Consider the following 12,220-nt stretch of genomic DNA (forward strand, 5'->3'; position numbering starts at 1 on the left):
AGATAGATGTTGATATGAGGAATGGTGGATGGGGAGTTGGGGTATTAGAATACAAGTCAACAAATGTCCAATGCGCCGTCTATACCTTGGTGGGTGATGCAGCCCGTCGCGACCCAAGCGCCAAATCCGCTTGCGCGGCACCGCCATGTCGTCGCCAATTCCATGCAGTGATAATTCCACATTCTGTCCGTGTCGAGTAAACAAGTCTGCCCGCAAACATCCAACGCTCATGAATCCCCACTGTCCTTTCTCCAACCCCCGTCCACGAGCAGCTCCCCCATCGCGCCCTCAATGTACTTGGCCATGGTGTAGTGGCTGTCACCCGAGTATTCGGTCAGCACGGCATGGGGCACGCGCTCGGCCAGGTAGCGGATGGCGGCAATGGGCGCGTTGGCGTCCTCGGCGCCGTGCCAGATGCGCACCGGGTCGTACGCCACGTCCTCCAGCCGGAACCCCCAGTCCGGGTCCGACAGCAGCCGCAGCTCCTCAACGGCCGCCGTCGCGCCCTGGCAAAAGGGCTCGTCGAGCACGATGCGCAGCGTCTCCTCGCGCTGGGCGGCTATGGAGGCGACTCTGTCCGTCTCCTCCTCTGTGGCGACCCCTTTGCTCTCTGCCTTGCTGACGCCCTCGCTCTTCGTGTCGCTGGTGCCGGTGCTCGTCTTGTCGCTCTCCTCTGCCGCCGCCGCCGCCGCCGCGAACCACTTGTCAATGCGCCGCGCCACCACCTCCCTCGTCGCGATCCAGCGCAGCGCGCTAATCATGGCGCTGGTGCCCGCCGCCATGGCTCCCGGGGTACGCACCGCCATGGCCCTCGCCACGCGCCTCGTCCGCGACATGAGCTGCGCGCCGGCCTCCCACGGCGGGCCACTGGCAAAGAGACCCACGCCGGCGACCATGTTCCGCGGAAGGGCGTGCGCGCAGGCGAGCGCGTACGGCCCGCCGCCCGAGGTGCCCAGCACGGCGAAGCGGTCAACGCCAACACCGCGCGCGAAGCTGCGCACGTCCTCGGCCCAGTCAATGATGCGGCGGCCCGGCTGTGGGCTCGACAGGCCGAAGCCCGGGCGGTCGAGGGCGATGAGGCGCACGCCCAGGAGGGAGAGCATGGAGGCGACCGGCTGGGCCTCGAGGCGCGACGAGGGGAAGCCGTGGAAGTAGAGAATCGGGGCGCCGGCCGGATCGCCATATTCTGCGAAGCCGAGGGCGCGACCGTCAGGCAGCGTGATGGTCTGGTGTAGCCGCGGCGAGGAGAAGGGAGAGGGTGCCGAGGTGGACGTAGAAGTGGAAGCGGAAGCGGAGGCTTGTGATGTCAAGGCGCGTCGACTAGGCCGGGCCGACAGCGCCTGCCGCCATGGTATTTGCCTCGCTGACATGATGCTGAAAGTGTGCACGCGTGTGAAGCAAAGCTGGGTCGAGAAAAACTCATCAGGGCGCGCGTGTTGAGTAAAAGGACGGAGAGCCAGCGCGTGTGCGCCGCGTGGTTATGAACGAGTCGAGGTGTAAGTGGGTGGTTTCTCGTGTCTCAGGCGCCGGTCCAGAGTGGAACACGCTCCAACGCCAGAATAGGAAAGTGCAGGTACAGAGACGGGCGCCGCCGGGAGTTGGGCGCTCGGGCAGTGAAGGGCGGACGTCATCAGGGAGCGCCTGGACGCCGCTCCCCGCTGTAGCACAGCAGGTGACGGGCTGTCTCAGCCGGCACTGCCCCGATTGTGGGCGCCGGGGCGGGACGGGTCCGTTGGCGCCATGAGGGAACGCTGGAGTGACCCGGACGGGATTGCCAGGGGCGCCGAGCCCTGTACCTAGGCCGGGGGCTGCGGCTGTGGCTGTCACTGGCGGCGCATGGCCCTGAATCGAGAAGGGAGTGCTGTGGCACTGCAGGGCACTCGTCGGGCTTGTCAACTGCCGCGACCCCGACGTTGCCTCCCGTGCAGCCTCATTGATTAATTCGGTTTGCTCTTGTCGAGAGGCGTATGTTGTACGATGCATTCCTTCTGTTAGGTGTACGGTTTGTAGCCCGCAGTAGCCGACGGCAGCCGCCGTTGGATTTCATTGATGCTGTGGTACTTTGTCATCAATCGCCCTTATGCGCGTTCCGAAAGCCGCCGCATACGGCAAACAACGTGCACGAGACGTCCTAGAATACCCGGTTCTAAAGAGTATGGCTCTTCTAATCTGTCTGTGCTCGTTTCTCTCATACCGCCGTAACGAAGTGCTGGTCACAAGGCGTAGACCTTCAGTCAAAAGCACCTACCCTGCAGCGGCGCGCAGCTGGTCGTAGCTCGCCCCACAATTTACCTCAGCAGCGCAACCAAGCCGTTGCCATTCAGCCCGCCAACCTCCCTCCAACCCACTTCGTCCCTCGTGCATCGCCAACCATCGGTTCACCACCACGACGACCACCACCAGCGCCGCCGCCGCCATCATGGCGTCCGAGCCCAAGCCCAAGCTCCTCTGGAACGCCGAGAACATCAAGGACATTGCCGAGTCGGTCGGCATCGCGTCCCTCAACGACGAGGCGCAAAAGGCCCTGCAGCAGGATGTCGAGTTCCGCGTCGGCCAGATCCTCGTCGAGGCCCTGCGCCTCATGCGCGCCGCCCGCCGCACCACCATGACCGTCCAGGACGTCTCCCTCGCCCTGCGCGTCCTCGACGTTGAGCCGCTCTTCGGCTATGACTCGACCCGGCCGCTGCGCTACGGGGAGGCCAGCCTCGGACCCGGCCAGCCGCTCTTCTACATCGAGGACGAGGAGGTGGATTTTGAGAAGCTCATCAACGCGCCCCTGCCCAAGGTCCCGCGCGACATGAACTTTACCGGTAAGCGACCCTCTGCTCACGCGTATGGAGAAGCTCTCCGTCGCTAACATTCCCCAGCCCACTGGCTCGCCATCGAAGGCGTCCAGCCCTCTATCCCCCAGAACCCGACCACGGCCGACTCGCGCTCCCAGGAGCTCCTCCCCAAGGGCCCCGGCGCCAACCCCGCCCTCAACGCCCTCGCCGGAAACGACAACATCTCCATCAAGCCCTCGGTCAAGCACATCGTGAGCAAGGAGCTCATCCTGTACTTTGACAAGATCCAGGCCGCGGTCCTCGACGACAACCCCGACGAGGAGGTGGTGCGCCTGCGCCAGGCCGCCCTCGGCTCCGTCCGCGACGACCCGGGCCTGCACCAGCTTGTCCCCTACTTTATCAACTTTGTCATGGACCGCGTCACCCACCACCTCGACGACACCTTCACCCTCAAGCAGATGATGGAGCTCACCAACGCCCTCATCGAGAACCAGAGCCTCTTCCTGGACCCCTATGCCAGCTCCCTCTCCGCCCCGGCCCTGACCTGCCTCATGGCTCGCAAGCTCGGCTCTGACGACGGCGTCGACGCCCTCAAGGAGCAGTACGACCTGCGCCAGCTCTCCGCCTCCCTCGTCGGCCGCATCGCCCGCAAATACGCCGCCTCGAATACCCTGCTCCGCCCCAAGCTCACCCGCACCTGCCTCAAGTACTTGCTCGACCCTACGAAACCTCCCGCCGTCCTCTACGGCGCCATTCAAGGCCTGCTTGAGGCTGGCGGGCCGGAAGCCATTCGCGTCCTCGTCCTGCGCAACCTCAAGGCCTTTGACGCGGGTATCCTGCAGCCGCTCAAGGAAAAGTCAGAGGGCAGCATCGACTACGAGATGCTCGTGCATGGGCTCGTCCAGGCCGTGGCGTCCCTGGCCACCCGTACCGACAACGCTATCAACGGTGTTGGTGGCGCGCCCACGGACGCCGAGGTGGCCGATCTCAAGGAATTTATCGGTCCCATTATCGGAGAGCGCGTCGCGGCGTCGCGCAACCGCAGCCTAGTCCGCACCGTCCTAGATGCGAGACAATTGGAGTAGACACAACCGAAACAACCACGGGGTCGGCGTATGGCGTTTTGGCGGATACCAGGATTGGATCGTTGCATGCTTCATTTCTCCCCCGCCAGTCTAGATAAAAGGGCCCTCTAGGTAGAAGGTCAACAAAAGGAATGCCTTTTTTGCGGCGGTATTCTACACCCGGTTACTGTGACAGACTCCGTGCCTCCACCCGATCCCAAGCCGAGATCAACAACTCCGTCCATCCGTAAAGAGCCCATCGCGCAGCGCCACCACCACACCACCATCTACAAGCCGAACGCGAGGTAGAGGCCGCTCAGGACGCTCGAGACCCACAGCGCAATCTCGCCCTTCTTGATGCTCGTCTTGGCGAAGCCGATGCCCATGTCGTAGACGAGGTGCTTGATGCCGTTGATGAAGTGGAAGGCGAAGGGGAAGGCGAGGCCGAACTTGACGCCGCCCTTGACGAGCCAGGGCAGGCCGCCGAAGGCCGCCGCGAGGCTGGCGCTCTCGAGGTGCAGGCCGAGCAGCGGGGCGACGAGGTAGCCGGTGAAGTAGAGGTAGGCGGCGCCGGAGAGGGTGCAGCCCGTGATGCGCGTCCAGGCCGAGGCGCCGAACCACGTCTGCTCCATCTTGTAGATGCCCAGGTGGGGGGAGACGGGGCGGTGCAGGCGCTGGTTGACGAGGATCTGCTGGCCCTCGTCGGGGGAGAGCTTGGTCGTCGCGATCGGGCTGCGGGCAGTGTTAGCTTGGGCGGGCGAGACCGAGACGGGGGGGCATGGGTGGTGGTAGTCGTGGTGGTGGTGATGGTGGTGGTGAAGGTCCGGGGCGGGTGTGCGTACCGAGACTGCGACGTCGACATGCTCGAGGCGAGGACCGCCTTGGGGATCGTCTGGTTGAAGAAGACGCTGGGCTTCGCGCCTGCATTGTTCACAACAATCAGTCAGCGAGGCCATTCGCAACAACAAAGCTTCCCATCCGTTCCCTCCTCCTCGGCATGTGCTTTTCCGGAGCGGTACCCGGAGCTACGGCACGGCACGCACCTCTGCGCAGGGCGGCGACGCCGACCCGTTGGGCAATCATTGCGGCGGCGGCTGTCTCGAGATGCGGCTCGTCGTCGTCGTACGGGTGGTGTGGCTCGCGCGATGGAGAGGGGCGTTGTGGTGGTGGTTGAAGAAAGCAAGGACGACGGCGGCGCGCGACCGTTTCTATGATGGAATTGCCGCCCGCTGGCTGGGGGTTTGGTTGGCACACGGGCGTCGGAAGACCATGGGCTGGCCGGGGGCTCGGTTCCTCGGTCCAGCTGGCCAATCAGCGGGCTGCAATTCCTCATCCCCGGGGCTCACGTGATGGCGCTCTCGCCTATATGCCCAGTCACGTGCGCTTCCTTCCTCGACCTTCCTGCCATCACACACACAGGTTAGAGTGATGGACTCGACTCGACTGAGCGGCTTCAACGGCGACTGAATTGCCACTGTATGCTTTGTGGTTTCGAACCGGTTGCGGTGGAAGATCGCGCTCAGCGTCTCGAGGGGCGGACTTCGAAGGGGTGGCATGCCAAGGTCGTGGCCTCGACCGATGGTGGATGCCGCGTTGGCTGATGTCCGCCGGGCGTCGGCCGGTTGGCCAACGACGTGAACGGGCGTTCCCCACGGCTTATCGCGGACGGAACGTGATGTAGGCGATTGCATTGCAGTGCTGCAACATGAGCTTGTCATGTCCTGTCCTCGGCCTGGCGCTCTCAATGACCCCTTCTGCCGTCGGCCTCGAGGTGATTACAAACGGTAAGAACATGGCACAGGTGTGGCTACGAGACAGATGAACAGGCATTGGATGTCTACTTTGGCCGCCCGTTCAAACGCTATTGAATATTACATGTATCGGCCCACCACCTCCAGACAACCGCACATAGGTTGCTCTTGAATAGATGTGTCTCTGCATGAACGCCATCCCGCGGACTTGCTAGATCTCTTTACCCTTCAACCTGGCCACTCCTAATGACACGTAGCATGTTTGTCACCACGACCGACGGTGCATGTCGAGTTATGTGAGGTGCACTAATTACACCACGAAGCATCAGTATGCCGTCCTTTATGGCGGCGCATCGAGCGTGGGTTGGTGGACGACTGGAGACGGCGTACCTTGTGCTTCGAGTCACACGGCATCTCCTGCCCTCTGTACAGGAACATCGGCGGCGCGACCCAATCGTAGGTGCACGCTTGCTTATTGGCATTGCAATGCTATGTGAAGAGCCTGGACGTCAGAGTCTGCGGTCGCTTCGTGGACATTTGATGCATGTCAATAATAGCGTGAGCCGGAAGCATCCTTACCCCTTTGCCATGCTGATGGCCCTTTTCCATGTTAAAACCTCGGCGCGTGTCAGAGTGCGTAGCCTGCTCGGACGAGGCGGTGACGGAAACCACCGCGCAGGCGGATAGGAAGAAAGCAGACTTCATCCTTCCAAAACCTATACTGCAAAGCCTATTGGGAAGTTGGCCTAAAGTGCATGCTCCCCTTGTCGCAGGCTGCAACTACCGTGACGAGCTTTCCAAACTTCGGAACGCCCAACCAGTTCTTGCTCACGGTCTGACGGCCACAGTCCCAACGCGGAATGACGGGCCTATATATGAGACGAAAGGGGGCATGCGCGTATGGCGTTTTGCGGCGCGAGCGTCGGGGCGCCGATCCGATGCGGCAGTTTCACTGCGCAGATGGCCAAAGCACGACGCCTGACGCGTCACGGATCGAGGCGGTCAGACTTCGCTCTGGGGTGAGAGATACGACACTGGCTTACATTACAGCTTGGGGCGCTTCACATATGAGAGACGTATTGCAGAACACGTGCGTGCAAGGCATGACACAGCGCAGCTCCCTCGTTGATCCGGAGCCACAGAGAGGAGAACCCTTGGCGAAAACATTCATGATAGGGACTCTTGGGCCGGGCCGAGACCAAGGATATTCTTGAAGGCACGACTATGAGGGATTCGCGTGGTAAGGAGTAAATATGTAAAGCTATGTTCTAACCCTTGACAACGATCCATGCACTGTGTCTAGGCAGAGCTGATCCTCGATGACATCTGCTCGCCAACCCGCCGACTGGACGAATACCTCAAGTGCAGTCGGCAAAGCTGTCGTCTCTGAGTGTACACTTGTTCTGGTTCTTGGTGCACTGTATACGCCCATTTGCTATTCATCAACGCACAGGTTTGACATGGTGAGAACGGCAGCGAACTTCATTATTGTGGCGCGGCAGACGACGATGGCATGGGGGTCAGTGTTGGCCGGGATACCGACAAGAAGATATCTTTGCTTTATACTTTCTTCCAAGGTATGCGCTATAATTTGCCATACCGGCCCCATGTCAGGTATACTTACGCGGCGAAGCATCATTAACCATGTGTGAAATGCGCCGGCGCCACTATAACGTCCGGCGACCGTTTCAGCAAGGAGCGCCATGGCCCGAAATGCGCGAGGCTCTGACTAGGACGTCGGGGCGACGCCGGGTGGGGAGAGTAAAGCCCTTTACGCGGTGAGGACTCATTCACTCGCAGTAGAAATCAACCAACGTGCATCTAATGCTGGATCATGAGCGTAGCTGCTTGACGTGCGGTACTCTTCGTCCAGAGACACCCGCAACTGCCGGCGGCTTTGTACGCTTTCATGAGTGGACTGGGGACCTTCCTGTTACAAACCAAGGACGGCCGCAAGGCAGGCCGCCCAACGAATGGACCAAAGGGAAGCCAGCAGGACCCCTGTCATGCATACGACAGGCAGAATCCCAGGAAAGGACAAGAGGGGTCACGTGATCGAGCACGTGCACCCAAGGATCACGAAGAGCACGGTGATCCAGGCGAGCCAGGCTCACGAGGATCACGGTGATCCAGGCGAGCCAGGCTCACGAGGATCACGGTGATCCAAGTGATCAGGTAAAGATCAATGAAGAGCTGGATGGATATATATACTACAGTCTTTACCCGAGAGTAGGTAGCCAGATCTTCAGTGATCAATCTAAGCATTCATCTGAATGAGAAGTCTTCAAAGCTTCTTAACGGACTCTTGTTGAATCGTTTACTGCTCGTCAAGCCTAGCTTACCTCCTAAGCAACAGCAAACCTTAGGACCCTACCCAGGCTCCGTTACATTTTGATCACTCCTGTTCGGTAAGTTACCTTTGACAACTAACGAGCAGTATGTCTACCCAAAGCGGTGCGACCCAGAACCCTGGGCAGATGCTTGCCCGAATGCAAGCCGAGGTTCAGCAACTGCGAGAGCAGATACGCCAGCAGGCCGGCGCGGGAGCCCCCAAGTTCCCAAAGCCCGAGTCGTTTGACGGTCAGAAAGGAAGCGTTCGCTCCTTCCTGACCCAAGCCAAAGCCTACCTCCGCGTCAACACTTCTATCGGAGGAGCTGTTCCGCAAATCCTCTGTATCGGCAACCTCCTCACGGGGAAAGCCTTTGAATGGTGGGAACCCACCCTCAGGGACTACCTCGACCACGAAGGAGAAGCCGACAGGGACGAAGGAACCAATACCATCTTCCAGAGCTACGACAATTTCGAAAACGCCCTGGAAACCGCTTTCGGAGACCCAGACGAAGCCAGAACTGCCACAAGACAACTGAAGAATCTCCGGCAGACCGGATCGGCCATGCATTACAACCGAGAGTTCAGACGACTCTCCTCAAAGCTCGATCTCGGAGACAACGCCCTCATGGAATACTTCTATGACGGACTTCGAGAAGATGTAAAGGACGAGCTCAGCAAAGTCGACAAGCCCGACGAATTCAACGAATATGTGGAAATGGCAATCAAGATCGACAACCGCAACTACCAACGCCGACTGGAGCGAGGCAACAAAGGTGGACGAAATGTCAAAGTTCAAAGTTCACGAGCCAATCAGGGGAAGCCCTACCGACACCGCTCCACGGCCTATGGACATCACAGCGGACCCATGGATCTTGACGTCGCAACACGCGACGACAAAAACAAAAAGAAGACCTGCTACAACTGTGGGAAACCAGGACACTTCGCAAACAAATGCACCCAGAAGAAGAAGTCAAACTGGAAACCAATCCCCGACAGACGAGCTCAAGTAGCCACACGGGAGGAACCCGTCCGACACGAGCTACTACACTTCTCGGGATGTTACGATGATTCGTGCCAGATCCACCTGTCTGACAAGCAGGGATCGGGCTGGTACCCTCAGAAGCCCCGAGAACGAAATGTTTCGGTGATGCAACGGGCTCGCGACAGAGTCCTTGACGGGACTTACCGACGACCAACGTTGCAACAGATCCCCGAAGACATTGCCGCCGCACGAACACTAGTGCGGGTGGCCCAAACCCCCAGGGTCGGAGGACTTCGCCGAACCTTTCAAAGCATGCGAAGTCCCAGTCCTACGACCCCGAGGATAACACAAAGCCCACACAACGATGACCAGGGAGAAGACTGGGAACACCCAACTCAACCATATGAACATCCGGAATACTACGGGATCCCACCACCACAGTACGAAGTGTTCGGTGGCGACAGTGACGAAGAGACCTCAGACTCTTCGGAAAGTTCGGATGGAGAAGTGACACCCCTACCCGTCATGGGATATGGGCAAGACATCACCACTCCTGAACTTCTAATCTCGATCCTTCGCGCCGAATGGAACCCCGAACGCCGCGTCTTGCCAACGGTAGGGGATGCCCCCGGGGCACACCCTGACGACCCAACTCACCGACATGTGCTTTGGCTCCATTGCATCTATCCCACGTGCCCTGTGCACCTTTGGGACAAGCTGGAATACAAATGGATGCCAACCCGACCTTACGGAGTACGACCAAATCCGTACACATGCCGCACAGGTGACTATTTAGAACACCAGTTGTTGGTCAAAAAGGACGACGGCACGGCAACGCTGCACTATCAGCCGTCAGCAACAACCAGTGTACTCATGCCCATGGACACGAGAGACACATTCAATCAACAGTATCGCAGACATTTCAACGAGGGACAATCGCGAGGCATCAGTACCGCGCTACGACTCGTAAACGGTCACATGACGCCCGGATTACCAGCTACATCCACGCTCGAAGCAGCGACCTCTGCGACTACACCCCTCACTTGGAGGATCAACACTGCTCCATATCTGCACGGACCTCCCTCCGAGCAGCCAAAAAACGAAACGGCCAGGCAGTAAGGGGACTACTACCTGCGGCCAACCAAAGGTTCCTCATGAGCATGATTACCCAGAATCACGAACACATGCTCCTACCCATGACACTTGGGGGACGAAACATCAAGGCAATGCTAGACAGCGGAGCACAAGGAAACTTTATCTCGCCGAATCTCGTCAACAGACTACGATTGCCTTGGAAAACCAAAGACGAGCCCTACCGACTCAGAGGCGTCGAAGGCCAGATTGTTAGCTATGCGCAAGGATGGGTTGATATGGAGACTGCGCACCTCCCAACCTGGATATGCGGGAAGCGGCACGACCTAATACTCGACGTCATGGACATCCAGGAGGATGTCATACTAGGGATACCCTGGTTGCGGGCGAGCAATCCCAGAGTCAACTGGAGAACAGGCCATCTCCAATGGGATACACCAGGAAGCGTTTCAGTCACTGAGAAGCGGGTCAACTCCAAAACACGAGACACCCCCTCAAACGAATCGAAGAAGGCCCTTAGGATATACGTGATTGCCAAGGAGCCCAAGCCAGTACGATCTGAACGGATTCCCGAGGAATACCGACGGTACGGCAAACTGTTCAGCGACGAGCTAGAAACAGGACTTCCAGAACACAGCCGATGGGACCATGAAATACCCCTGAAGCCTGGAAACGAACCCCGTTTTCACAAGATATACCCACTCAACGAAGAAAAAACAAAAGCCCTCGACGAATATCTTGCGGAAAACGAAAGAAAAGGATACATTCGACCATCAACCTCATCTGCAGGATTTCCAATCCTGTTCGTACCAAAGAAAAACGGAAAACTCAGACTATGTGTGGACTACCGACAACTCAACAACATCACAATCAAGAACCGGTATCCACTACCCTTGATTACGGAGCTACAGGACAAGCTTCACAGCGCCAAATGGTTCACCACTTTGGACCTCAAAGGAGCCTACAACCTGATCCGTATCAAGGAAGGCGAAGAATGGAAAACAGCCTTCCGAACGAAACGAGGACTCTACGAGTACCTGGTCATGCCATTCGGCCTGACCAACGCACCCGCCAGCTTCCAGACAATGATCAACGACGTGCTACGAGAACACCTCGACATCTTTGTCGTAGTATATCTTGATGACATCCTCATCTTCTCGAAGACCCTCGAAGAACACCGGGGACACGTCCACAAGATCTTGCAGAAACTTGAGAAAGCGAACCTCCTCGTCGAAGCGGAAAAATGTGAATTCCACAAACAGAAAGTTAAGTTCCTAGGATACGAGATCATGCCCGGATTCATCGGCATGGACCCAGACAAAATCAAGGCAGTCAAAGACTGGCCACCTCCAACAAACGTCAAGGAAGTACGAGCCTTCCTCGGCTTCGTGAACTTCTACCGACGATACATCAAAAACTTTGGAGGTATCGGCATCCCTCTGACCAACCTGACAAAGAAAGACCAACCCTTTGTCTGGGGCAACAAGGAACAAGAAGCATTTGACACCATCAAGAACAAGATGTTGGAAGAACCTATTCACGCCTTACCAGACCCATCGAAACCATTCGAAGTCGAGACCGATGCCTCAGACTGGGCACTCGGCGGACAATTGGCACAACGAGATGAACAAGGACGACTGCATCCCGTCGCCTTCTACTCAAAGAAACTCAGTGGACCGGCACTCAATTACCCGATCCACGATAAAGAACTCATGGCCATCATTGAAGCGTTCAAAGAATGGAAACACTACCTGAGTGGTACAACTGAGACGGTCAAAGTTTACACTGACCACAAGAACCTGACCAGCTTCACGACAACAAAGGAGCTAAACAAACGACAAGTCAGATGGTACGAATTCCTGTCGGAATTCAACTTTGAGATCATCTATCGAAAGGGTAGCGAGAACGGACGAGCTGATGCTCTCAGCCGCCGAGAAGACCTCAAACCACCGACAGAAGTGCAAAGGGCCGCAATTCTGCGAGAAACCGGCCAGGGAACTTTGCAACTAGGCAGCCGACAAGTCAATGCGACATGGAAGGTCGAACCCGACCAAGAGTGGATCCAGCGCATCAGACGAGCCTACGAGAACGACGAACTCGCCAGCAATTGGGAAACGAACCCAGCATGTTCAAAAGAACAGGACACGATCCTGTTTAACAGCTGCTATTATGTTCCCAAGGCACTGCAGGACGAACTCGTCAAAGAATTCCATGAA

General features: G+C 58.0%; 3 protein-coding genes across 3 annotated transcripts; 1 reads left to right on the plus strand and 2 right to left on the minus strand.

Moving 5' to 3' along the window:
• Positions 1–227: 227 nt before the first annotated feature.
• PLICBS_009081 (uncharacterized protein) lies at positions 228–1,370 on the minus strand (the record flags this gene model as incomplete). The annotated part of the gene is made up of 1 exon (XM_018327868.2): positions 228–1,370. One exon carries the CDS (start codon positions 1,368–1,370, stop codon positions 228–230), a length of 1,143 nt encoding a protein of 380 aa, XP_018173584.2.
• A 1,049-nt stretch (positions 1,371–2,419) lies between these two features.
• Positions 2,420–3,868, plus strand: PLICBS_009082 (uncharacterized protein; the record flags this gene model as incomplete). The annotated part of the gene is made up of 2 exons (XM_018327869.2): positions 2,420–2,810; positions 2,868–3,868. 2 exons carry the CDS (start codon positions 2,420–2,422, stop codon positions 3,866–3,868), a joined length of 1,392 nt encoding a protein of 463 aa, XP_018173585.2.
• Positions 3,869–4,134: 266 nt separating this feature from the next.
• On the minus strand, positions 4,135–4,930 carry PLICBS_009083 (uncharacterized protein; the record flags this gene model as incomplete). Its single annotated transcript, XM_065601545.1, has 3 exons — positions 4,135–4,579; positions 4,690–4,768; positions 4,891–4,930. The coding sequence occupies 3 exons, from the start codon at positions 4,928–4,930 to the stop codon at positions 4,135–4,137; spliced, it is 564 nt and encodes a 187-aa protein (XP_065457617.1).
• Between the last annotated feature and the right edge of the window lie 7,290 nt (positions 4,931–12,220).

Source organism: Purpureocillium lilacinum, assembly GCF_023168085.1.
Source record: "Purpureocillium lilacinum CBS 284.36 DNA, scaffold_7, whole genome shotgun sequence".
Lineage (NCBI taxonomy): Eukaryota > Fungi > Ascomycota > Sordariomycetes > Hypocreales > Ophiocordycipitaceae > Purpureocillium > Purpureocillium lilacinum.